The 27,427-nt window shown below is 42.4% G+C and overlaps 1 protein-coding gene across 1 annotated transcript in view; it reads right to left on the bottom strand.

Moving 5' to 3' along the window:
* The window catches only part of si:dkey-219c10.4 (high affinity cGMP-specific 3',5'-cyclic phosphodiesterase 9A), a 47,825-nt gene that overhangs the window by 16,166 nt on the left and 4,232 nt on the right, over window positions 1-27,427 (bottom strand). Inside the window, exons 4-8 of the mRNA XM_061919455.1 lie at window positions 21,425-21,527; window positions 21,155-21,297; window positions 17,761-17,820; window positions 4,010-4,187; window positions 1,807-1,929 (exon numbers count right to left, since the gene is read on the bottom strand). Coding sequence (XP_061775439.1) covers window positions 1,807-1,929; window positions 4,010-4,187; window positions 17,761-17,820; window positions 21,155-21,297; window positions 21,425-21,527 — 607 coding nt within the window. The remainder of the gene's footprint in view (window positions 1-1,806; window positions 1,930-4,009; window positions 4,188-17,760; window positions 17,821-21,154; window positions 21,298-21,424; window positions 21,528-27,427) is intronic.

Here is a 27,427-nt window from a genome sequence, read left to right as displayed (position 1 = left end):
GAAAAAGATAGGTTGATTGGCAACACTAAATTGGCCCTAGTGTGTAAATGTGAGTGTGAATGTTGTATATCTGTGTTGGCCTTGCGATGAGGTGGCTATTTGTCCAGCATGTACCCCGGTTTTTGCCTGAATGCCACTGGGATAGGTTCCAGCGCCCCCGCGAACCTAAGAGGGATAAGTGGTAGAAAATGGATAGATAGATAGACGTGAAAAAGACCCAGAGATACTTAAACACTTCCACCTCGGGCAAGACCTTACCCTCCTCCCAAAGGGGGAAAGCCATTGTTTTCTGGCAGAGATCCATGGCCTTAGATTTAGAGGAGCTGAGTCTTAGCTCTGAACCACACTAGTAAATGTCGCAACTGAATTAAGACCATTAAAACTAGATCGCAAATAACAAATATTAGGTCCTATTACCTGTAAACTGGACATATTATAAACAGAACTGACGACTGAGGTCAACTTGGCCAAAATTCACAGTGAACAGGCTTAATTTACAGCTGGCAGTGCAAACTAGGCTCATGCTCTGGCGCCACCCTCAAAGACTAGGTCAAATGCCGTTTTTACAAGTACACAAAACCCATTTTGGGAAAATATTCATGCACACCCCCAAGACCAGAACAAAAAACACATTGCACCTCCTGTAGCCAAGGTTCGAAGGGTTGTACCCTTCTAGCCAGTACTCTGTAATACTTTCCCAGGAAAGGAGTGTCATCCCCCCTTTGCTCACCTTTTTTGAAAAGGGGGACCACCACCCTGGTCTGATAAGCCAAAACTGCTGTTCTTGACTTCCCCGTAATGTTGAAAAGATGTGTCTACCAAGACAGAACCACAACATCCAGAGCCTCTAGGAATTTGAGACAAAACTATGCCACTAATGACTTTTACGGAATGTATGTCAGTGGTCTTGGGAAGGGCCTCAAAGTATTCCTTATTCCATTACTTCACCTTTTGAGCAGCCTGACGGTTTCTGAGAACCTCTTTGAAGCCTACTGAAAATCCTTGAAGTGAAGTGAATTATATATATATAGCGATTTTTCTCTAGTGACTTAAAGCACTTTACATAGTGAAACCCAATATCTAAGTTACATTTAAACCAGTCTGGGTAGCACTGGGAGCAGGTGGGTAAAGTGTCTTGCCCAAGGACACAACGGCAGTGACTAGGATGGCGGAAGAGGGGATCGAACCTGGAACCCTCAAGTTGCTGGCACGGCCACTCTACCAACCGAGCTATACCACCCTTAATGATCCTTCATTCATGAAAATCCTTCTTCATGTTCCTACCAAATTCCTTCTGCACCTGAGTTTTTGCCTTGACCACTGTCAAAGATCCACAACTCTTGGCCTGCCTGCTTGGATTGACAGCTGCGTTACAAGTCCCACAAGCCATTCCTGCTAAATAACTACTTCACCTTGACAGCCCCCCAACCTCTCGTGTCCACCATCGATTATGGCCAGAACTGGCACTAGTAACCTTGCGACCATACCTCAGATTGGCCACCTCAGCAATCGAGGCATTGAATACTGTCTATATAGGCTCCTCTGCCTTCCCAGAGATGCAGGCAAAACTCTGTTGGAGGTGTTTTTTTTGGGGTGTGAGTTAAAGAATAGACTGAATTGCTTCACATTGGATGGAAGACTCTGACAAACTTTGCAAGGACAAATTCACTGTATGCTTTGGTCTGTCCGTTGTCTCAATTTAGTACCCAGGGTCGCAGATTTAATTAGCCCACTAAGTAGCAAAAATAGAAGATATGTTCCCCTCATCAGATCGTTTATTTTTTTTTAATGGGAGAGAGATCGTACCTGGTAAGCATTATTGTAGCCAGTGTGGTCAAGATCATGGCAAATTGCCGAGGTCAGCATTATGAGCAAGTCAATGCTGTCCATCTTACTTCTCAAGTCAGTGAGCCAAATTAAACCATACATCTGCACAAAATAAAGCACAGAAAAGTGAAAGCATAGTGTCATTTATGTCACTATTACTATTACTACTATTTGGTAACCGTGAATGCGTGGGTTCCCTCCGGGTACTCCGGCTTCCTCCCACTTCCAAAGACATGCACCTGGGGATAGGTTGATTGGCAACACTAAATTGGCCCTAGTATGTGAATGTGAGTGTGAATGTTGTCTGTCTATCTGTGTTGGCCCTGCGATGAGGTGGCGACTTGTCCAGGGTGTACCCCACCTTCCGCCCGATTGTAGCTGAGATAGGCGCCAGCGCCCCCCCCACCCCCCCCCCCCCGCGACTCCAAAAGGGAATAAGCGGTAGGAAATGGATGGATGGATGGTAACAGTAGAAAGGAAAGTCAAACACAAATAGACGTAATAGAAATTGAAAGAGTAAATGAAACCAAATTTCTAGGTAGAATGACTGATGAAAAAAATACCTGGAAATCTCATATAAAAATATACAACATAAGGTGGCAAGAAACACGGCAATAATAAATAAAGCAAAATATGTACAGGACCTAAAATCCCTCCATAATCTCTACTCCTCGCTAGTGTTACCATATACCTGATAACTACAAAAGTACACTTCATTCATTAACCATGTTACAATAAAGATCACTTAGAACAATACCTAATGTTGGATATAAAAAACATTGAAGCCCTTCATTAATTGAATAAAAAAAAAAATAATCCACGACATTGTGAATTTGCTAACAGCTAAAATTATGCACAAAGCAATTTATAACCTGCTACCGAAGAACGTACAACAATTCTTCTCAATAAAAGAGACAAGATTTAAGACCTTTCATATGTGGAATTTTATTATGGAATGGATTAAGCAAAGAAATCAAACAAAGTACTAATATGATCCAATTCAAGAATCTCCATCCATCCATTTCCTACCGCTCATTCCCTTTTGGGGTAGCGGGGGGCGCTGGCGCCTATCTCAGCTACAATCGGGCGTAAGGCAGGGTACACCCTGGACAAGTCGCAACCTCATCGCAGGGCCAACACAGATAGACAGACAACATTCACACTCACATTCACACACTAGGGCCAATTTAGTGTTGCCAATCAACCTATCCCCAGGTGCATGTCTTTGGAAGTGGGAGGAAGCCGGAGTACCCGGAGGGAACCCACGCATTCACGGGGAGAACATGCAAACTCCGCACAGAAAGATCCCGAGCCTGGATTTGAACCCAGGACTGCAGGAACTTCGTATTGTGAGGCAGACGCACTAACCCCTCTCCCACCGTGAAGCCCCTTCAAGAAGAATCCTGCTGAATATTCTGAATTTATTGACAATCCTATTTATCTCACCTTATAAAAAACAACTTACTTCACTATTTATTTATTTATTCATTTTAATTGTATTATTTATGGAGTATACTGTGAATGAATTGAGAACAGGAAGTGAACACAAGTCTTAGCAACTGTTATGTAAAGGAAAAGGGGTAGGATTATATAAATTCTGCTTCTTCCTACTTTTCAAACATGTTGAAAAGAAAAACTGTAAACTGTGATGTACCATGTTTTAATTGTTTGCATGTTGGAAATAAACTCAACTCAATTTAAAAAATGTTTACTATATTGTATCATCTTGTTGCTTAACTTTCATTTTAAGAGGTAGTTGTCTGTGGCTGATTATTAGCTCAATGCTGTTTATAGTTAAAAGTTATTCGCTGTGATGTTTAGTTAATCTCAGCTTGTCCAAGCATGGCAGGTAAGACCCGTATTAGAACCGTCATTTATGTAAATGTGATTGATATTATCCAAAACTTCTTAAACCCTTGGCAACTTTCTGCTGTGTGACATGCTTCCATCTACCCTTCTTAAACTTATGAAGTATTTATTTCTTAGTGTTGTTTCAAACGAGCTTAGTTTGGTCTTTCTCTTAGTTTGGTTAGTTTGATCTCTACCTTTGGATCTGGCTGTTGTTAAAGCGGTTGAATACACTGTATTTTACAATACTGTATTTTGTCTTTTTACAGCAAAGTGCTCCATGGTTTACAATGCTCGTACTTTAGTTGCTATAAAAGATGCAAGAGTCACTCACCATCTGGGTGACACAGAAGCAGTGCTTGAAGTTGTGGAAGGGGATGTTGTTGTATCTTCGGTAAACTTCAAACAGGAACTGTTGCAATACTTCAGGCTCAATATTGTAGATGGCTATAAAGTCTAAGTCAGCGTACATGACTTGCAGGAGCACCATGATCTCTGCATCCTCCCACTGCCTGCAAATATGGAAAACACAAAACAGCGCTTAAAGGGGTGATAAAAAACTTCCCTGAGGTCTACATCACAAACGTCAAATTCTCGGTCCGCTGGACCATTTACAAGTCAACGCGCATCCAGTCCGCATGGCAAAATAATAGGGGATTGCACTTTTTTTTGCACTCCTGTCTATTCTTCACAATACTTATGGAGACAAGAAGTTGTTTGTTTTTTTGCATTCTAAAATTTGAAAATCAACTTGTTCTAGGTAGCTCGTAATGCAGCTAATGGGAGCAATCCATTATGTCTCTATATCAATTTAAATCATTTGAAAACCGACCAACAAAATTTTATTTACGTTCTGTAACCTGTATAATACCCAAGCTGTAGCAACATTGTTTCTCTCTGGCACTCACCGAGGGTGGATGCTCCCCTTTCCTCACCCTTACTGTATCTCTCCTGCTTGCTTCTTTGTTTTGTCTTGTCTTAACTTTCTTGTTGCCTCTTTTTGCACTGCTCTCCAGATCTCAACATTGGAACTATTTAACTGGCCTCAACAAAATTGACAAGATCTTGGGTTTGGGGGAACCTGCTGTCGTGACGAAGCGGATGTTGCTGGACACACAACGGACTCTTGGGAGAAGAAGGAGAGCCACGTGCCTGGGGACCCTTTTCTGTTGGGGACGTGAAGATATCCACCTATTCGGAATTATGACAACAGGACATCTGCTGATTGAAGTGTTGCTCTCGTTTGTAGACAAATTGGAAGTTGCTGGCAGTCTTCAAAGTACCCCAAAGCTGCCACAAATGATTGGAGGATGCGAGAAGAACTGTGGATAACATCGGACTGTCCACCCCGCAGTTTTTGAGGACCAGCCATAGACAATTTTAGAGTGAATAGCAAATTTTATTTTCACTCGCATACAAATCATTTTAACTTGGATATTTTCCCTGGCTTTGAGACTCTCCCGAAGATCACTGCGGGAAGACACAACAAACTCCCTTGTTTGTTTCTCATGGACACACACCTGTTGTTGTGAACTTTGGACTAGCGACGGCAAATACATCAAGGCCGCGGAACAGAGACACACTATGGTATTAATAACTTATAAACGCATGCTTACCTTAGCTAAAACAAATTATTACTCAAATCTCATCCCCTTAATAAAAACGATCCAAAATTTTTGTTTAGTACAGTAGCATCGCTAACCCAACAAGGGACTCCTTCCAGTAGCTTCACCCATTCGGCAGATGACTTTATGAAGTTCTTTAATAAGAAAATTTAACTTATTAGAAAGGATATTAAAGACAATGCGTCCCAGCTACAACTGGGTTCTATTAACACAGATACGACTGTATATACGGCGGATACTGCAAATATCCAAAATAGTTTCTCTCGTTTTGATGAAATAACATTAGAAGAATTGTTACAATGTGTAAATGGAATAAAACAAACAACATGTTTACTTGACCCACTTCCCGGGAAACTTATCAAGGAGCTTTTTGTATTATTAGGTCCATCAGTGCTAAATATTATAAACCTATCACTTTCCTCGGGCACTGTTCCCCTAGCATTCAAAAAAGCGGTTATTAATCCTCTCCTGAAAAGACCTAACCTCGATCCTGACCTCATGGTAAACTATCGACCGGTGTCTCACCTTCCCTTTATTTCGAAAATCCTCGAAAAAAGTGTTGCAGAGCAGCTAAATGAACACTTAGCGTTTAACAATCAATGTGAAACCTTTCAATCCGGTTTCAGGGCAAATCACTCTACTGAGACAGCCCTCGCAAAAATGACTAATGATCTATTGCTAACGATGGATTCTGATGCGTCATCTATGTTGCTGATCCTCGATCTTAGTGCTGCTTTCGATACCGTCGATCATAATATTTTATTAGAGCGTATCAAAACACGAATTGGTATGTCACACTTAGCCCTGTCTTGGTTTAACTCTTATCTTACTGACAGGGTGCAGTGCGTCTCCCATAACAGTATGACCTCGGACTATGTTAAGGTAACGTGTGGAGTTCCCCAGGGTTCGGTCCTTGGCCCTGCACTCTTCAGAATCTACATGCTGCCGCTGGGTGACATCAAACGCAAATACGGTATTAGCTTTCACTGTGATGCTGATGACACCCAACTCTACATGCCCCTAAAGCTGACCAACACGCCGGACTGTAGTCAGTTGGAAGCGTGTCTTAATGAAATTAAACAATGGATGTCCGCTAATTTTTTGCAACTTAACGCCAAAAAAACGGAAATGCTGATTATCGGTCCTGCTAGACACGGACCTCTATTTAATAATACAACTTTAACATTTGACAACCAAATAATAAAACAAGGTGACTCGGTAAAAAATCCGGGTATTATCTTCGACCCAACTCTCTCCTTTGAGTCACACATTAAAAGCGTTACTAAAAACGGCCTTCTTTCATCTCCGTAATATCGCTAAAATTCGCTCCATTTTGTCCACTAAAGACACCGAGATCATTATCCATGCGTTTGTTACGTCTCGTCTCGATTACTGTAACGTATTATTTCCGGGTCTCCCCATGTCTAGCATTAAAAGATTACAGTTGGTACAAAATGCGGCTGCTAGACCTTTGACAAGAACAAGAAAGTTTGATCACATTACGCCTGTACTGGCTCACCTGCACTGGCTTCCTGTGCACTTAAGATGTGACTTTAAGGTTTTACTACTTACGTATAAAATACTACACGGTCTAGCTCCATCTTATCTTGCCGATTGTATTGTACCATATGTCCCGGCAAGAAATCTGCGTTCAAAAGACTCCGGCTTATTAGTGATTCCTAAAGCCCAAAAAAAGTCTGTGGGCTATAGAGCGTTTTCCGTTTGGGCTCCAGTACTCTGGAATGCCTTCCCGGTAACAGTTTGAGATGCTACCTCAGTAGAAGCATTTACGTCTCACCTTAAAACTCATCTGTATACTCTAGCCCAGGGGTGCTCACACTTTTTCTGCAGGCGAGCTACTTTTCAATTGACCAAGTCGAGGAGATCTACCTCAATCCTATTTATAATTTATATTTATTTATTTATGAAAGAGACATTTTTGTTAACAAGTTAATGGTGTTTAATGATAATACAAGCATGTTTAACACACATAGATTCCTTTCTTTCATGAAGACAAGAATATAAGATGGTGTATTTGATTCTGATGACTTGCATTGATTGGAATTAGACAGTGGTGCTAATGTCCGCATTTTCAAATGGAGGAAAAAAAAAGCCCTCCTTTCTGTCCAATACCACATGAAAGTGGTTGGATTTGGCATCTCATTTGTCCAACTTGCATACTCGTTTTTAAACACTTTGTTATGAGAGTAGCATATGTGCGTGGCCCTTTAATGTCTGGCAGCAGGTGAGTGACGTCAGTGAGTGTGCGGGTGGGCAAGCAAGTGAGAAAGCGGTCGCTGAGGGCGGGGGAGAAATACATTGGCATCAAACTCCGTAGCTTGCTAGCTTGTGCACACTAGCTTTCTGAGACTCTTATTTTGTTAGCACAGGCAGGATGAAACAGGTCTTTTATGGTGAAGACAAGAACTCTGCAGTCGGTCTTTAGAGTTTTGACAGTAGGTACGGAGTCTCTAGAAAATAAAATGTGTTTCTCTGCGTCCGCCGTGTTAGTGATTTTTTTCTTAAATATGAGCTTGCAGCAGCCAGCGTCATCTCACCAGATCCTCGGGTGCCGAGAATGTCAAACAACTGACGAAAGTGAAGTCTTGGTATGATTGATGATTGCTCATTTTTATGTATATTTTTTAATGCCTGGCTTGAGATCGACTGACACACCCTCCGAGATCGACCAGTCGATTGCGATCGACGTAGTGGGCACCCCTGCTCTAGCCTTTAAATAGACCTCCTTTTTAGACCAGTTGATCTGCCGCTTCTTTTCTTTTTTCTCCTATGTCCCCCCCTCCCTTGTGGAGGGGGTCCGGTCCGATGACCATGGATGAAGTACTGGCTGTCCAGAGTCGAGACCCAGGATGGACTGCTCGTCGGGACCCAGGATGGACCGCCCGCCTGTGTATCAGTTGGGGACATCTCTACGCTGCTGATCCGCCTCCGCTTGGGAAGGTTTCCTGTGGACGGGACTCTCGCTGCTGTCTTGGATCCGCTTTGAATTGAACTCTCGCGGCTGTGTTGGAGCCACTATGGATTGAACTTTCACAGTATCATGTTGGACCCGCTCGACATCCATTGCTTTCGGTCCCCTAGAGGGGGGGGTTGCCCACTTCTGAGGTCCTCTCCATGGTTTCTCATTGTCAGCATTGTCACTGGCGTCCCACTGGATGTGAATTCTTCCTGCCCACTGGGTGTGAGTTTTCCTTTCCCTTTTGTGGGTTCTTCCGAGGATGTCGTAGTCGTAATGGTTTGTACAGTCCTTTGAGACATTTGTGATTTAGGGCTATATAAATAAACATTGATTGATTGATTGATTGATATGGGCTTATAAACACACACACATCCACAAAAAAAAAATATACGCCACACATACACCCTCCTGTCCCCCAATTCAACGCCCTCGACGCAATCCCGTAGGGGTGATGAATGGATGGTCAGCGCCTGAGAGCTGCGACCTACCACCATGACCTTGAACTACCTTCCCTCTGTTGCTAGATATCTCAAGATGTATGTTGTAATATGTATATGTGCTTTGCTATGGAGGTTTTTTCTCACTCCGAAATGGGCCCCCTTAGGAGCCCAGTCGGGATTGTATTTTTTTAATCATCCTTCCCCAGCGTTTACCTTTTTCCCATCTTTTACGGGGCGCCTTATGGCAACCCATCAGCATTCTTGTTCTGTAACCCTGTACACTGTGTGTTTGTCTAATCTTGAACAGGTTTGTGCTGAAAACAAAGTTTCGTTGTACTTGTTGCAATGACAATAAAGACCTACCTACCTACTACCTACTTACCTACCTTATTGTAAGAGTGAACACTATGGAACAGTTTATCGAGCGCATTAACACATCGGCGTGTGACAGTGTCAGTCATGAGAGCTACGGCAAGATATAAACTGGCTTCTATGTCAGCAGCCAGATCGCGTTTAAGTTTCTAATGGACAACACAATGATACGACACCAATCTGTACTGACTAAAAAACATGAACAATCATATTAGAGTATCTGTAAAGTATTAGCCCACATTTCATGTTTTATTTGTACACAGCTAGCTCGACAGTGTACTGTAGTTGTTCTAACACGCATGATGCACACTGCCTGTATCATGATCAATAGTATAGTGACTCACTCCATGGACAGTTAGTTTCGTCCAGCTGGCTGGAGACGTTTCCAGTTGATTTTGGGTAAACAACCCATTTCTGTCAGCATAGCTCGGCTCCAAGTTCCACATTTACAGAGTCAAAGTCACACCGACCTCACATTCTCGACTTTTGTCTCCTCAAAGTTTCACTCTCCGTTTGCGCTTACTTTTATAAGCAGCAGTTCATTCTCCGTATATTCAGGTTAAAAAAGATAGGGTTGTGAATTTTCATTTGTCCAAATATAGTGGTCTTCGTTGTCTATTACCTAGTCTGCCATGATTACAAAAACACTTGCGTTTGTTTCCAGAAGTACGAACACACATTTCTTGCCAGAAATCCGAAGTACTTATTTACTGTGGAAAGGTCAGAGAATAAAGGAGTTATGGTTGAAAACAACGATAGTGTGACGCTTGGTTGATATCATGGTGTGGTTCTTGTTCTCTCGTGGATGCAGTTTGAGATGGACACAGTTTGAAGATAAGAATGATCATTTATTTCTAACTACAAAAACAAACTAAGAACAGAAATACTGGCACAAAGGCACTAGAGACAAACCAACAAAACTAGCATGGGAGCTAGGAGGAACAAAAAGCGCTAGCATGTGGACTAGGGACAAGCACACAAAAGAATAGCGTAGAAGCTAACAAATACGAAAAGTCTTCACCACGAGCGAGGGTAGCGACGTCACCTGGTGCATGGGATAGCAAACGAGAATCCGAGACCGAATGGAAAACAAGGGCAGGCTTAAATAGAAGGGATAATCAAGGGCAGGTGCGCGAAAAAGACAAACGGCAGGTGACACAAATGGGTTATTACGGGAACGGAATCCAAACAGGAAGTGCCACCAGGAACGAAGGAAGACAAATACTAAACAGAATGTGATAACAAACTGAACAAAACCAGAATAAGCCATGATTCAAGTCGTGGATCATGACAAAAAAAAAGCAAATACATTCCTTAATATAAACATCCCAATGACACTGCAAACTTTTATTCTTGGGGATCTCCATCAATTTAGTAATGTGTCTTCAAAGAGTAAAAATGCATTTATTTCAATATGCATAATAACAAAAAGGGTAATAATAAAGAAATGGATAGATGTTGATACTCCAACACATTTTGACTGGTACACACAAGCTATGGAGATGATATCAGTAGAAAAAACTGCATTTATTTTTGATACTAACCAATCATATATTTGAATATGGGATCCATTATTTAAATTTGTTGTAACTATTGAATGAGTAATCATGGCCAGAACCACTTGGCGGGCCACGTGATTTTGTAAAGTTTGAAGATGTTTTTTGTTTTATTTATTTAAATCTGTCAGCAACAAAATGATGGCATAAAAGTTCAGATAAAGTCAATTTGGCTGTCAAAGTTTGATAATAAGGTGATATAAAACACATTAGGAATGTGTAGCATTACCTACACCCTCTTGCAAAAATGCTTCTCATTCTTTCTGGTAAGCGACAAACCCAGCATGGAACACTTTATTGTTTAATCAACTCAGTCGTGTTAACATCATCAAAGGTCAAATTTATGCGTTCACAACATTTGTGGCAGCATCTGACAGTTATGTTTAAGTTTCACTTTTGCATATCATAGCACATGAATTTGCTTTTTTTCTTTGTTCAAGAAACCCTTGATTAAAGTTGGAAACATAGGTGTCACCAGTTTTTAAAAACATGGAAGGCCTAACCTGGCGACTTGTCCAGGGTGTACACCGCCTTCCACCCGATTGTAGCTGAGATAGGCACCAGCGCCCCCCGCAACCTCTAAGGGAATAAGCGGTAGAAAATGGATGGATGGATGGATGGAAGGCTTAACCCTCAGGAAATGCACTAATAATTCTAATCATATTCATAATGTATTATTATGACAGGGGGTCAATTAAAGGCCTACTGAAATGAGATGTTCTTATTTAAACGGGGATCGCAGGTCCATTCTATGTGTCATACTTGATCATTTCACGATATTGCCATATTTTTGCTGAAAGCATTTAGTAGAGAAAATCGACGATAAAGTTCGCAACTTTTGGTCGCTAATAAAAAAGCCTTGCCTTTATCGGAAGTAGCAGACGATGACGTCACCAGTGTGAAAGCTTCTCAAATCCTCACATTGTTTTATAATGGGAGCCTCCAACAGCAAGAGCTGTTCTGACCGAGAAAACGTCAATTTCCCCATTAATTTGAGCGACGATGAAAGATTCTTGGCTGAGGATATTGATAGCGAAAGACTAGAAAAAAAAAAGAAAACAAAGATTTAAAAAAAAAGGCGATTGCATTGGGAGCCATTCAGGTGTTTTTCGAGACATTTACTAGGATAATTCTGGGAAATCCCTTATCGTTCTATTGTGTTGCTAGTGTTTTAGTGAGTTAAATAGTACCTGATAGTCGGAGGGGTGCGTCCACAGGTGTGCTGACGCCAGCTAAAGCTTCCCACCTCCATCTTTCTACTTTGACTTCCCCATTATTAATTGAACAAATTGCAAAAGATTCAGCAACACAGATGTCCAGAATACTCTGTAATTGCGCGATGAAAAGAGACGACTTTTAGCCGCAAGTGGTACTGCGCTAATACGTCCCCTCCAACCAATAACGTCACAAACACGCGTCATCATACGCGTCATCATTCCGCGACATTTTCAACAAGAAACTCCACAGGAAATTTAAAATTGTAATTTAGTAAACTAAACCGGCCGTATTGGCATGTGTTGCAATGCTAATATTTCATCATTGATATATAAACTATCAGACTTCGTTGTCGGTAGTAGTGGGTTTCAGTAGGCCTTTAATCTGTTTGGTTCTGAATTTTGGCCCCCTGTGGGATTCATCCTGATCCCCATGGTTTACATAACATGTAATTGTAGTGCATTAGTCCAAATGTGGGCTTCACGGTAGAAGAGGGGTTTGTGCGTCTGCCTCACAATACAAAGGTCCTGCAGTCTTGGGTTCAATCCCAGGCTGGGGATCTTTCTGTGTGGAGTTTGCATGTTCTCCCCGTGAATGCGTTGGTTCTCTCCGGGTACTCCGGCTTCCTCCCACCTCCAAAGACATGCACCTGGGGATAGGTTGATTGGCAACACTAAATGGGCCCTAGTGTGTGAATGTGAGTGTGTATGTTGTCTGTCTATCTGTGTTGGCCCTGCAATGAGGTGGCGACTTGTCCAGGGTGTACCCCTCCTTCCGCCCGATTGTAGCTGAGATAGGCGCCAGCGCCCCCGTGACCCCAAAAGGGAATAAGCGGTAGAAAAATGGATGGATGTATAGTCCAAATGTCACACACATTTTGCTTTACTGACCACCTTCAAGCCACTTTCTGTGACGTCATCATGAAATTTGTAAGATAATAAGATAGGCCAGCCAGTGTTGTAGGGCCAAATTAATTTAGTAAACCACATTGCCAAACAATCTCAAAAACTAGTTCTGGACAGCGAGTTGACAGCTCGGTGCCTAACATGCGCACACTCTTTCAGGAGGACTCAGGTTTGACAACAACAATCCATCCATCCATCCTTTTTCTACCACTTGACCCTTTCGGGGTCGCCACCTCATCGCAGGGTCACAATAATAACAAGGCGAAAGATGTGGAGGTTATTGTCTAAGGATTTGACTGGGAGGTTCTTAGTCGAGTCTTCAACTATTTGAAGACAACCCTTATTGGCACACAATAGAAAAGTGTCTCCAACGTAGCTGTCAGGATTTGGTTTTTGCAATTCATTATATCGAGCAGAATGCGTGATATTCACCTTTATAGGTTTTCAAATACATGGCCACTCACTGTCGTACGATTCTTTGTACTCTTAATACGTTTAAAGTTTGGAGGACATTTCATTGTGATCGCGTACAACAGAGTGATTGGTTGAATGTTGCTACCCCTGTTGATAGTGCCAGGCTAAATACGAGCAAGCTAGTGATTGATACTAAATACGAGCAAGCTGCACAGTGCTCGCAAATGGCAGTATTAGCAACTGCATAATACATCAAGGCCGCGGAACAGAGACACACTGCGGGCCTACACACACACACACATCCACCAAAAAAATTTACGCCACACATACAACCCTCCCCCCCAACCCAACGCCCTCGACGCAAATCCCATAGGGGTGATGAATGGGTGGTCAGCGCCTGAAGAGCTGCGGCCTACCACCATGACCTAGAACTACCTTCCCTCTGTTGCTAGATATCTCGAGATGTATGTTGTAATATGTATATGTGCTTTGCTATGGAGGTTTTTTCCCACTCCAGACTATGGGCCCCCTTAGATGCCCAGTCTGGATTGTATTTTTTTACTCATCCTTCCCCAGCGTTCACCTTTTTCCCATCTTTAACGGGGCGCCTTACGGCGACCCATCAGCGTTCTTGTTCTGTAACCCTGTACACTGTTTGTTTGTCTAATCTTGAACAGGTTTGTGCTGAAAACATAGTTTCGTTGTACTTGTTGCAATGACAATAAAGACCTATCCTATCCTATCCAGTCAGCCACTGTTCAATGTCTTCAATGCTTTTTCGATATAGAGTTATAGAAAATATTGAGAAAAAAAACATTTACACAATATGGATTTATTATTTTCACAATATGATTGAAAAGCATGAGTATTTTATATCCACACAAAAATTAACAATAGGAGTTTTTAGGGTGATATTTTTAAATGTTAATACTGTTTCGTCGACGATTAGGTATGGGGATGGAAAACCGGTTGTCAACAGGAACTGATTTTCAATTCCCAGCTGTCGTGTTGTTTTTCTTAGATATTTCTGCGTATATTTCCCTTTTGGCCTTACTACTCTGGATATTTGTGAGGACCCCTGGTTTCAGTCTCTCTCTTTATTCATCCCCAGTGCATCTCACTTTTGCTTTGGCACCTTAGTGTGGTGTCACCCCATTTATGTTGGACTTGATTAGACTTTTTTATGTTGTAATATTCCCCACTCCTTTGGACTGTGCCCTATTATTGTATTAAAGGCCTACTGAAATTAGATTTTCTTATTCAAACGGGGATAGCAGGTCCATTCTATGTCATACTTGATCCTTTCGCGATATTGCCATAGTTTTGCTGAAAGGATTTAGTAGAGAACATCGACGATAACGTTTGCAAGTTTTGGTCGCTAATAAAAAAGCTTTGCCTGTACCGTAAGTAGCAGACGATCTGCGCGTGACGTCACGGGTTGTGGCGCTCCTCACATCCGCACATTGTTTACAATCATGGCCACCAGCAGCGAGAGCGATTCGGACCTAGAAAGCGACGATTTCCCCATTAATTTGAGCGAGGATGAAAGATTTGTGGATGAGTATAGTGAGAGTGAAGGACTAGGAAAAAAAAAAAAAAGACAGGACAGTGGGAGCGATATTAGACACATTTAATAGGATAATTCTGGAAAGTCCCTTATCTGCTTATTGTGTTACTAGTATTGTAGTGAGATTATATTGTTGTACCTGAAAGTCGGAGGGGTGTGGCCACGGGTGTGGTGCCCACCAGTGTCTCTGAGGGAAGCTACGTTTCTCGACGAGGCGAAGCAAAGGCAGCCGGTCTGGCCGGGCTGAGCTTTTTTTCCCCCCTCCTCCACAGTGGAGGCATTCCACGTTTGGGGGCGGCCGGTCGGAGGAGGCAAGACAGTCCGCAGCTGCCTCTTTGACAGGTGCAGGATGAACGACCCAATCTCCGCTCATGTCTACGATAAGAGCCAACTTATTACCACAATTTTCTCACCGAAACCTGCCGGCTGACATGTGGTCGGGAACATGTTCGCTTGACCGCTCTGTTCCATAGTAAAGCTTCACCTTCGGGAATGTAAACAAGGAAATACCGGCTGTGTTTGTGTTGCTAAAGGCAGCTGCAATACACTGCTTCCCACCTACATCTTTCTTCTTTGTAGTCTCCATTATTAATTGAACAATTTGCAAAAGATTCAGCAACACAGATGTCCAGAATACTGTGTAATTATGCGATTAAAGCAGACTACTTATAGCTGGGATTGGCCTGGAAAAAAATGTCCGCTACAATCCGAGACGTCACGCGCACGCGTCATCATACCGACGTTTTCAACCGGATACTTTGCGCGAAAATTAAAATTGCAATTTAGTAAACTAAAAAGGCCATATTGACATGTGTTGCAATGTTAAGATTTCATCATTGATATATAAACTATCAGACTGCGTGGTGGGTAGTAATGGGTTTCAGTAAGCCTTCAAAACTCTCTTATATTTGCATTCTGTCTCTGGTTCGGGGTCCTAGTTCCGGTCTAGCTAATCATAACACTAGCTGCGTTTTCATTAACCTTGAGAAATGCGCATAACCTAAATATTGCAATAAGAAACTGATTTTGGAAACACCCATATTTCGAAAAACCTCTCAAATATCGCTCAAACATTTTTGCGCTCTCATGAGGTGGTTTTTGAGACTTTTTGATATTGAAGTTTTTCGCAAAAGCATGATGGAAACACCTGTTTCGCATTTAGACGGCACGTAAACATCTCATTGGTGGGCGCCAATGCAGGACAGCTAGGGCAAACGGGTCGTCTTGGTCTTGCTTCCAATCATTCGGCCGGGGTTGAGCTGCACAGGGCCGTCTCAGTTTCCTTCTTCGCGATAGAGGCCGACCCACAGGCTCGGTGAGACCCACATGCTCAAAGTGGGATGATATTTAAGAGAATTAAGGGTCATGACGCAAAACGAATTTAAATGGAAACACCTACAAGTCGCAAATGTACTTTATCAAAAACATTTTTAAATCGCTTTTATTTTGCATAAAATTGCAATGGGAACACAGCTACAGTCCTTCGTTAATGTCCTGTGTAAATTATTAAAGTTTCAATGTGTACACCTAAGTCTTATATACGTGTGCTGACGATATTTTTCCCAAATAAAATTTGGCCAAAAATTCAAGGAACTGTTTCCAAACATTTACATAGATGCTTGGACTGCGCTAACTTTTCAAAGACATTTTACACAGTATATCCCACCCTCTTACGGCTTCTAGGACGTAATGACGTACCTACGTACATAACGCTTGCACGCACATTGCTTTGGGTGTTGTTAGCTAATGAAAGCAATTTAGACAGTTAACACGAGCTGTCATTGAATGTATATTCTATCATAACAACAGCATGACTGAAAATTGTTTGTTGCTTCTCTTGGACAGTGGTTCTCAAATGGGGGTACGCGTACCCCTGGGGGTACTTGAAGGTATGACAAGTGGTACGTGAGATTTTTAAAAAATATTCTAAAAATAGCAACAATGCAAAAATCATTTATAAATATATGTATTGAATAATACTTCAACAAAATATGAATGTAAGTTCATAAACTGTGAAAAGAACTGCAATAATGCAATATTCAGTGTTGACAGCTAGATTTTCTCATAAATATTAGTGTAAAGATTTATTTTTTGTAAAAAAAAAATGCTTAGAATGAAGTTGATGAATCCAAATGGATCTCTATTACAATCCCCAAAGAGTGCACTTTAAGTTGATGATTTCGTCTATGTGTAGAAATCTTTATTTATAATTGAATCACTTGTTTACTTTTCAACAAGTTTTTAGTTATTTTTATATCTTTTTTCCAAATAATTCAAGAAATACCACTACAAATGAGCAATATTTTGCACCGTTATACAATTTAATACATCAGAAACTGATGACATAGTGCAGTATTTTACTGCTTTATCTCTTTTTTTCAACCGAAAATGCTTTGCTCTGATTAGGGGGTACTTGAAATAAAAAAATGTTCACAGGAGGTACATCACTGAAAAAGGTTGAGAACCACTGCTTTAATGTGTATTCATGCCAGATCAATGTGCTTCCTTTCAACTCAATTCATTAATTTTTTTTAGTGCACGTATACTTACGCTTATAAGCAGTTTTAGACATGTATGTTCTTCTAAAAAAAAAAAAACCTGCATTACTATTGTTGATATTGTTCATGTACATGACCTCTCCAAGGTGAGCTTAGCAGAAAACGTTGGAGATGTGTTTATTGTTTTTATTCAAATGGATGCTGTAGAGTTCTGAAGGCAGTGTATGTCTTGGATGTTGTGTTATTTAATATGTAAATAGGATATTGAAATATTATAAATGGAACCTTTGTGAAAGCACTCCCTTTAAACCTAGTGTGTTGATGAAACCTTTTCGGAAACCTTTGATATGTGAGAGCCCTGTAAGCCTATTTATATGGAGATGAGTGTGGCAACCAAAAGAAAAGCTCGAGGGCCCACGTCTTTTTGAACAAGCTTGTCAAGTACTTGCAGTTCTGTCATTAGCAGACTGCCAAACTCCATGGATGTGTGTTTGTGACGGCCACACAACTTACCAGTTGTCAAATGTGGGAGTCTTTAAGTATTGCCTCACTTCCTCTGATACCTCCAGAGAACTGCGAAGGTGAAATAAACATTAATGATGTAATAGTAACCATTTTGTTCATTGGTTAGATCAGACACCTCCTCTTACCTAACATGCTGCAGCTCTCCTTGACAACCCGTCTTAATCCCATTACATAGTCACCCATGTCATCGTCCAACAACAGCATCACCCACCCCCTCATCGGCACTTGTCACACACATCACCTTTAACCCTCTAAGTAGGAAATTTACCCTGGAACTAAGAACTTTAACCTGTATCCAGGAACGTTACCCTCTAAGCCAGGCCCGCAAACAGTTTTTATTCGGCCCGCGGGATGAGTTTGCCAAGTATAAAAAATTTACCTGAAACTTTTGAATGTAATTAAATGTTGTTCTAAATGTGTCCACTAGATGTCGCAATAGCAATTCTTTGCATATTTGTAGATGATACTACATATGTACAAAATAAACCACATGATGTTATTGCACCAGTGGAGGAAAATGATCAAACTACATACCGTATTTCCTTGAATTGCAGCCGTGGCGCTAATTCATTTAAAACCTCTTCTCACTCCTGCGCTTACCAAAGGCATGCGGTAAAAGTTAGCATGCGCTACTTATTTTAAAATATCTTCTCACTCCGGCACTTACCAAACGTATGCAGTAAAAATTTGAGTGTGATGTACGCTTGGACCTTAAAGGGTAACATTATCACCAGACCTATGTAAGTGTCAATATATACCTTGATGGTGCAGAAAAAAGACCATATTTTTTTTAACCGATTTCCGAACTCTATCCATCCATCCATCCATCCATCCATCCATCCATCCACCCATCCATCCATCCATCCATCTTCTTCCGCTTATCCGAGGTCGGGTCGCGGGGGTAGCAGCCTAAGCAGGGATGCCCAGACTTCCGTCTCCCCAGCCACTTCGTCTTGCTCTTCCCGGGGGATCCCGAGGCGTTCCCAGGCCAGCCAGGAGACATAGTCTTCCCAACGTGTCCTGGGTCTTCCCCGTGGCCTCCTACCGGTTGGACGTGCCCTAAACACCTCCCTCGGGAGGCGTTCGGGTGGCATCCTGACCAGATGCCCGAACCACCTCATCTGGCTCCTCTCGATGTGGAGGAGCGGCGGCTTTACTTTGAGTTCCTCCCGGATGACAGAGCTTCTCACCCTATCTCTAAGGGAGAGCCCCGCCACACGGCAGAGGAAACTCATTTCGGCCGCTTGTACCTGTGATCTTATCCTTTCGGTCATGACCCAAAGCTCATGACCATAGGTGAGAATGGTAACGTAGATCGACCGGTAAATTGAGAGCTCTGCCTTCCGGCTCAGCTCCTTCTTCACCACAACGGATCGGTACAACGTCCGCATTACTGAAGACGCCGCACCGATCCACCTGTCGATCTCACGATCCACTTTTCCCCCAATCGTGAGCAAGACTCCTAGGTACTTGAACTCTTCCACTTGGGGAAGGGTCTCCTCCCCAACCCGGAGATGGCACTCCACCCTTTTCCGGGAGAAATCCATGGACTCGGATTTGGAGGTGCTGATTCTCATTCCGGCCGCTTCACACTGGGTGAATTTTGGCGAATTAAACGCCTTTCTGTTTTTTTGCTCTGGTGGCGATGACGTCAGAACGTGACGTCACCGAGGTAATACTGCCGCCATTTTCATTTTCTACACATTACACACACGGGTCTCAGCTCTGTTATTTTCCGTTTTTTCGACTATTTTTTGGAACCTTGGAGACATCATGCCTCGTCGGTGTGTTGTCAGAGGGTGTAACAACACTAACAGGGAGGGATTCAAGTTGCACCACTGGCCCGAAGATGCGAAAGTGTCTGTTGCCAGACCCCCATTGAATGTGCCAAAGTGTCTCCACAATTTACCGGCGATGACAGACATGGCACAGAGATGTATGGATAACCTGCAGATGCATTTGCAACGATAAATTCAACGAAATCACAAAGGTGAGTTTTGTTGATGTTAACTTATGTGCTAATCAGACATATTTGGTCGCGGCGTGACTGCCAGCTAATCGATGCTAACATGCTATGCTAATCGACGCTAACATGCTATTTACCGGCGGTGCTAAAGCAGACATGGCACAGAGATGTATGGATAATCTGCAGATGCATTTGCAACGATAAATTCAACGAAATCACAAAGGTGAGTTTTTTTGATGTTAACTTATGTGCTAATCAGACATATTTGGTCGCGGCGTGACTGCCAGCTAATCGATGCTAACATGCTATGCTAATCGACGCTAACATGCTATTTACCGGCGGTGCTAAAGCAGACATGGCACAGAGATGTATGGATAACCTGCAGATGCATTTGCAATGATAAAGTCAACGAAATCACAAAGGTGAGTTTTGTTGATGTTGACTCATGTGCTAATCAGACATATTTGGTCGCGGCGTGACTGCCAGCTCATCGATGCTAACATGCTATTTACCGGCGGTGCTAAAGCAGACATGGCACAGAGATGTATGGATAACCTGCAGATGCATTTGCAACTATATTATGTTTCCTTCCACCCACATTTAATGCGAAAAAACAAAACACTTACCAATCGACGGGTTTAAGTTGCTCCAGTGAAATGAGATGCGAAAGTCCTGATCGTTTGGTCCGCACATTTTGCCGGCGATGTTAACGCAGCTATTCGGCCATGCTATGGCTATGAATAGCGTCAATAGCTATTCGCTCAATAGCTTTAGTTTCTTCTTCAATACTTTCATACTCCAACCATCCCTTTCAATACATGCGTAATCTGTTGAATCGTTTAAACCGCTGAAATCCGAGTATGAATCCGAGCTAATGTCGCTATATCTTGCTGTGCTATTCGCCATTGTTTGTTTACATTGGCAGCACTGTATGACGTCACAGGGAAATGGATAGTGGTTTCGAAAATAGCGAAAATAAGGCACTTTAAAGCTTTATTTAGGGATATTCCGGACCGGTAAAATTTTGAAAAAAACTTAAAAAAATACAACAAGCCACTGGGAACTGATTTTTATTGTTTTTAACCCTTTTGAAATTGTGATAATGTTCCCCTTTAAATCCTACTGAATAGCTCTTAATCTTCATCCCTTTATGCAATTTCAAATTACCGGTTTTGAAATCAGCCTCCTCCATTTGAAAATGATGACAGGAGAAGTGTCACTCATGACGTCACGAGTTTGACCAGGCGGTAATACTAAGCATGCTCTAATTATTTTGGGAAGCGAGTTTGACCCGGCAGTAATTCAAAGGCAGGCGCATACTATATGCCCTGCGGCAATTCAAGGAAATTCTACTGTATTCTAATATGCTTCTTAAATATATTTACACACAAATTAGTATTATATTTTTGAACATACCACATTTTAAGGAACTTGTCCCGCACATGATCACATTCTTCTTTGGTTTTGTGCAAGGTTCTCTTGTGGTAGAACGGAGAGGGCTTGTGTGTTTCCTCTGATAAGTCCTTGTACAAGCCAAGCCAGCTCAGATGTTCCACACTCTAAAAACAACAGATATCACGAATGAGGTAATTATCATTATTATTGTTGTAGTAAAATTAATAAAGATACAGGTGTATCCGTTTTTTTGACGGGCAACTTTAAAGCTTGAAAATGATTTCACTGAACCTCCAGTTTCTCCCGGAATGAGTCCACCTGTTTTTTCATCTCGTAGATGACCGCAGGCGTGCCTCCTGCCTCAAAGAGGATTTTCTTTTCCAGACCCTGTAGTCTAAGGTCACATGACATGTTTTTATCACTACACATTCAGAGTCTTTGTACAATACATAGAGCGTGTCTGCCTGCCTGCCTAATGCTTATATAGCAGGGGTCTCAAACTCAATTTACCTGGGGGCCACTGGATGCAGAAACTGGGTGAGGCTGGGCCGCAAGAAAAGATTTCTTAAAAAATCTAACATGCACTTTTTAATGAATTCACACCTTCTTTGAATGGCTTTCCCGCCATAGCTACATACTTGCATACTTGCCAACTCTCACGATTTTTCCGGGAGACTCCCAAATTTCAGTACACCTCCGACAATTGCCCGGGGCAACCATTCTCCCGAATTTGTCCCAATTTTCACCCGGCCGACATTATCAAGGGCGTGCTGTGATAGCACCACCTCATCCGACGCACGGGGGGGGGGGGGGGGTGTTTAATCTGTGTGTGTGTGTGGGAGGGGGGGGTGTTGGGGGGGTTGTTGGTAGCGGGGGTGTATATTGTGGCCCAGAATTCCTGCATGGGATTCCAGGTATTTGTTCTGTTGTGTTTATGTTGTGTTACAGTGTGGATGTTCTCCCAAAATGTGTTTGTCATTCTTGTTTGGTTTGGATTCATAGGGTGGCTCATATTTGTAACAGTGTTAAAGTTGTTTATACAGCCACCCTCAGTGTGACCTGTGTGGCTGTTGATCAACTATGTTTTGGAATCTCTTACGTGGGTTTTAAAAAGCCAGATACAATGTATAACTGGGCTTGTGCACTGTATGTACAGGTTGTAGATGGTGCTAAAGACAGTGCCAATATGGCACCCCCTGAATATTGTTGATTGGGTGAAAATCGACAGGAATTCAAGAGAATGGTTGCCCTGAAATTCAGGAGTCTTCTGGGAAAATTGAGAGTGTTGGCAAGTATGACCCTGCCAAGCGCCAATGATATAAAACTTGCAAGCCGCACTAACATTAAACTGTCATATCAAGGTGCGGGCCGCAAAATAACGTCTCGCGGGCCGCAATTGGTCTGCGGGCCGCTTGTTTGAGACCCCTGTTATATATAATATAAACAAATTATATGAAATAAACACTAAGGGTGCTGATTTGATTCCATTCACATCCTAATCGCACTCCTTATTCATCCCGATTCTGTCATTTTTCAACAATAAATTCTTGCTATGTGTTTTTCAAAAATAAGTTTTGGGCCATCTCTGCGCTTTCTCCCTGTGTGTACTGTAACTGTCATACATCAACAACCAAGAGCAGATTTGTAACCTGTATTTTGTTTTAAAAACGTTTTGTACCAAATTATGTATTGCGATAATTGGTTTGAATCAAGAATTGTGTTGGCTCGAGTATTGATTCTGAATTGAAACGTCACCCAAAGAATCAAAATGGAATTTCAATGCCTTCTCTGCTCTCTCATGATCATAAATTGTTAAAAGTAAATTTTCTCTTAAAATTACTCTAGGAACCTAATGCTATTTAAGTTCATTTACATTTTATAGGAGGTGCTTTATGTTTATTCAGCCAAAAGGGGACTATTTACTTTATTTGAATAATACGAAAATGTATATATTGCATACTTAGAGTAATTATAAGGCACGCTTTATTTGTAATCATTAAATTTGTGTGAACAATTTGATAACGTACTATTTTATACTGCTTTATTACAGGGAAAAATGTGTAACTGTTTGTGAAAAGACTGAGCCGACGAGCCGATAGCGGGCTAGGAAATATGATTGTCCTGACCAAAATGGAGGCCAGGAGGCGGGGAATGCAGCAGAGTGGAGAGGCGGGGCACGCCTGGAGCGACATTACAGCCATCAGCGTCAGGTGCGGACACAACACACCAGCGCCCAATCGCTATATCTTCTGCTGCAGCATAAAAAGGGGGAAGGAGGAGCAATCTAGGCAGAAGAAGTAGGAGACAACCAGACGGAAGATCAGACGAGCGCACAGACGAGCGAGAACAACAAAGAGCCAGACGGAAGACCAGACGAGCACAGGAAGACGGGCGACTGAAAAGGAGACCGGCGTGGGCAGAGAAGGAGGCACTGAAAGAGCGACCGACTGACTGCGAGCGACTTTTATTTGCAAAAATAAAGATTCAAACCTGTGCAAAGCGATGTCCTCTGTTGATGATCCATGCAACCCACACGATGGCGGCAGGAAGTCCGTTACAGTGGCGCCCGACGTAGGTGGATCGTTGAAGGCAGAAGAGAATGAGTTCCTCTGGACGCTGGTCTCGAACTTCAGCAGACTGGCGGAGGAGAAGCATCAGTGTTTCCAGCTGATGCAAAAACTGGTGGACCAAATGGAGGGAGACGGCGAGTGACACCCCAAATAAGCAGTCAAAGAAAATGCCAGTGACATCCGGAAGGTAACATCATACCTGGAAGGCGGTGCTGGACAGGCGGCAGTGGCGCCGACAGACCAGCAGGGCGAGATGTCGGCCAAGGAGAAGAGATATGAGGGCAAGCTGACGGCCAAAGAGAGGGAGGCAGGGCTCAGAGCGGCCGCGGGACCCACCTCCGCGCCCCACCGTCGTTTCGCCCCGCGATGGGGGGTCGAAAGGACCGAATATCCCGGTAAAAATTAAGAAAAAGCTAAAGAATCTCAAAAAATTGAGAAAGAAGAAGCACTTGCGGATAAAGAAAATGATGAAGATAGAGAAGCCAAAGTACAGCCACAAGACCAGCAGGTGGAAGAGCCCGCTGACAAGAAGGAAGAACCAGAAGACAAGACGGTAGAAAATGACGCCGCAAACAAGGAGCAGGAAGAAGCTAAAGTACATGCTCCAGAAGAGGTGCCAGTGCTTGCAATACGTCAAACCCCAGTGCCTGCACCACAGCCAGGGGAGCGGGAATCTCAAGAAATTGGGAAAGAAATACTTGGAGAAATGCAAGAAAAGGAAGATGATGATGATGAAGAGTAGCATGATGATGATGATGACGAGGAAGACCATGGTGATGATGAAGAAGACCATGGTGGTGATTACGATGAAGAGGAGCATGGTGATGATGAAAAGGAACGGGGTGATGGAGAGGACAAGGAAAAACTCAAATAGGACAAGGAGAAAGACAAAGTAATGGAAGTTCAAGAAATAAAAGAAAAACGCAAAGACAAAGAAAAGAAAGACAAAGGCAAAGAAGTCAGAGGGCCGCAGCAGTTTTTTGCCCACTCCTGGATGAAAAGGTGGGGGGGAGTACGCTCGGCCGGACTGGAGCCCCGCCTCGAACTGGCGGGAGAGGTATGTGAAGAGACTGAGCCGACAGCGGGCTAGGAAATATGATTGTCCTGACCAAGATGGAGGCCAGGAGGCGGGGCATGCAGCAGTGCGGAGAGGCGGGGCACGCCTGGAGCGACATTACAGCCATCAGCGTCAGGTGCGGACACAACACACCCGCGCCCAATCACTATATCTTCTGCTGCAGCATAAAAAGGGGGAAGGAGGAGCAATATAGGCAGAAGAAGTAGGAGACAACCAGACGGAGGATCAGACGAGCGCAAAAAACGAGCGAGAACCACAGAGAGCCTGACGGAAGACCAGACGAGCACAGGAAGACGGGCGACTGAAAAGGAGACCGGCGCGAGCAGATAAGGAGGCAAAGCGATGTCCTCTGTTGATGATCCATGCAACCCACACGATGGCGGCAGGAAGTCCGTTACACTGTTTAATTGCATTTATGGTGGAAGGATCTGTGTGGTAATAAGGTTTGGACTTAGTGTATTATGGGTGATGGCAGTCAGGTATGATGGAATCGAGCCACAGTTGTTTGACTTTAGTCTTATTTTTTCTGACTATTTCTTTTGCTACACATTTTTTCCCACATAGTCATTGTTTGACGTTTTGTAATGATTAAGTTCACAAATAAACAATACTTAAACCGGAGAGGAGCGTCCGGAGTTTTTTGTTGTTGTTGCCGCAGCAAGCAGGAAATGGAGAAAGTAGAGGAGTGTCAAGCTAAGGCTTCATTAAGAAACTACAATTTCTTTCCCTTAATATATACAATTATTCATCACATTCTCCTAATGTCCTATTAGGCTCCAGTGTTGCTGATTTTAAATCACAGCTTTTACACATACAGTTGATATACGGCTGCGATAGCCAATCAGATCACACGTTGTTGACAGTGGCGCTTCTCAGTAGCCACATGTTGAACCGTTGCACATGAGGGAGGCGGACAGCAGAACTGAACAATGAGAGTATCAATTGTTGGAATCTTTTTGGCGGTTGTGCATAATCTGATTTGTGTCTGGATCAAGATGGAAGGGGATAGTGACGGCATGTATGAGGAAGGTATGGACATGGATATGACTTTAGGGGAGAGAGAAAAGAAGGGCAGAGAAGGTAATGAATGAAAGTCGAGTGCTAAAAGAGTGCACAAAGAAGATGAAGGAGGAGAATGGAAGAAAAAGATTATGGTACACAACTGCAAGATTAGGGCAGCACGGTGGGAGAACTAAAGGGGGTTAGAGGAGTTGTAACAGGAATCCCAAAAGGAAAACATTTTGAAGATTTGAACTGTCACAATGATGAAGAGATTGATGGCATTTAGAAACGGAGAAAAGACGGAGAGCAAATCTGTGCTTGTGCAGTTTGTCGAGGAAGTCCTCCCAGAAAGAATTATGATTGGCTTTTGAAGCTTTTACGTTAGACCTTACAAGTTGTTTCAAGTGCCGACCCTATGGGCACATTGCTAGTGTGTGCCATGATAAGATGAGATGTGAAAGGTGTAGAGGGGAGCATGAGTATGGACAATGTGGAAACAATTAACAGATCAAGTGTTGTAACTGTAGTGGAATCACACAGCAGCTTATGGGGGCTGTGTCATAAGGAAACAGGAAACAGAAGTACAGCAAATCAGAGTAGAAAAAAATATTATATATGAAGAGGCAGTTAAAGTAAGAAAAGAAAGTGGAGAACAAGACAGAAGTGAGAACAGGTCAAGTAATTAAAAACAAGAGGCAACAAATACAGGAATTTCTATGGACAAAACAGTTGTGTTTCTGGCATATGTAATAAGTTACTAAACTGCCAAGAAAAAGAGAAAAAAAGATGAATAGTTTCGGGTGGATAATAGGAGACATATGTGAAAAAATTCAAATTGACAATATTAAAGTTAGCCCTACAGTACCAAGCCCTGCAATACCACCGTAGATGTATGATAACCCAAATGTAGATATGCAATTATTAAACAACATAAGTTTAAATAATTACCAGATAGAACAATAGATTGAGGAAATGTTTTTAGACAATGTCATAAAATATACAGATGCGTCAAAAAGTATAAATAATAAAGTAGGAGCTGCAGCAGTTATCCCACATGGAAACATAGTATTGAATAAAAGAATTAGCGATAATTTTTCGTTTTTGAAGGGGGAATTGGTCGCAATTTATATGGCAGTTAATTGGATAACAGAAAATAAAGCAAGAAAAGCAGTTGTGTGCTTGAACTCCAGCAGTGCATTGATTAGCATAAAAAACATAGCATCAGAAACAAGACAAGATTTAGTACATGAAATAGTTCAGGCAAGCAACAAAATAAATAAACCGGGAAGTGTGATAACATTTCTCTGGGTACCTGCTCATATAGTAGTTTTGGGTAATTAATTAGCAAATACTGTAATCACCCGCAAACCCTAAGCACCCGCGACCCCAAAGGGAATAAGCGGTAGAAAAATGGATGGACGGAATACTGTAAGTACGCAACCCAAGCAACCAATAAAACAGAAGTAAACATGGAGATGAACCACAGTAAAGAATAAGTGAAGACTATAGTCAAGATAGAACACAAAAGAAGTGGCAGGATAGTTGCAATAAGGGAACAAAAGGTAGGGAGTATTACAAAGTCCAGAGGAGAGTAGGTGTAATGAGAGGAGGAATAGAAATAGGAAGGAAGAAGAAATTGTTACT

This window comes from Nerophis ophidion, linkage group LG13 (genome assembly GCF_033978795.1).
Source record: "Nerophis ophidion isolate RoL-2023_Sa linkage group LG13, RoL_Noph_v1.0, whole genome shotgun sequence".
Lineage (NCBI taxonomy): Eukaryota > Metazoa > Chordata > Actinopteri > Syngnathiformes > Syngnathidae > Nerophis > Nerophis ophidion.
The sequence above is the reverse complement of the archived record's forward strand: the minus strand, read 5'-3'. Positions and strand labels throughout refer to the sequence as shown.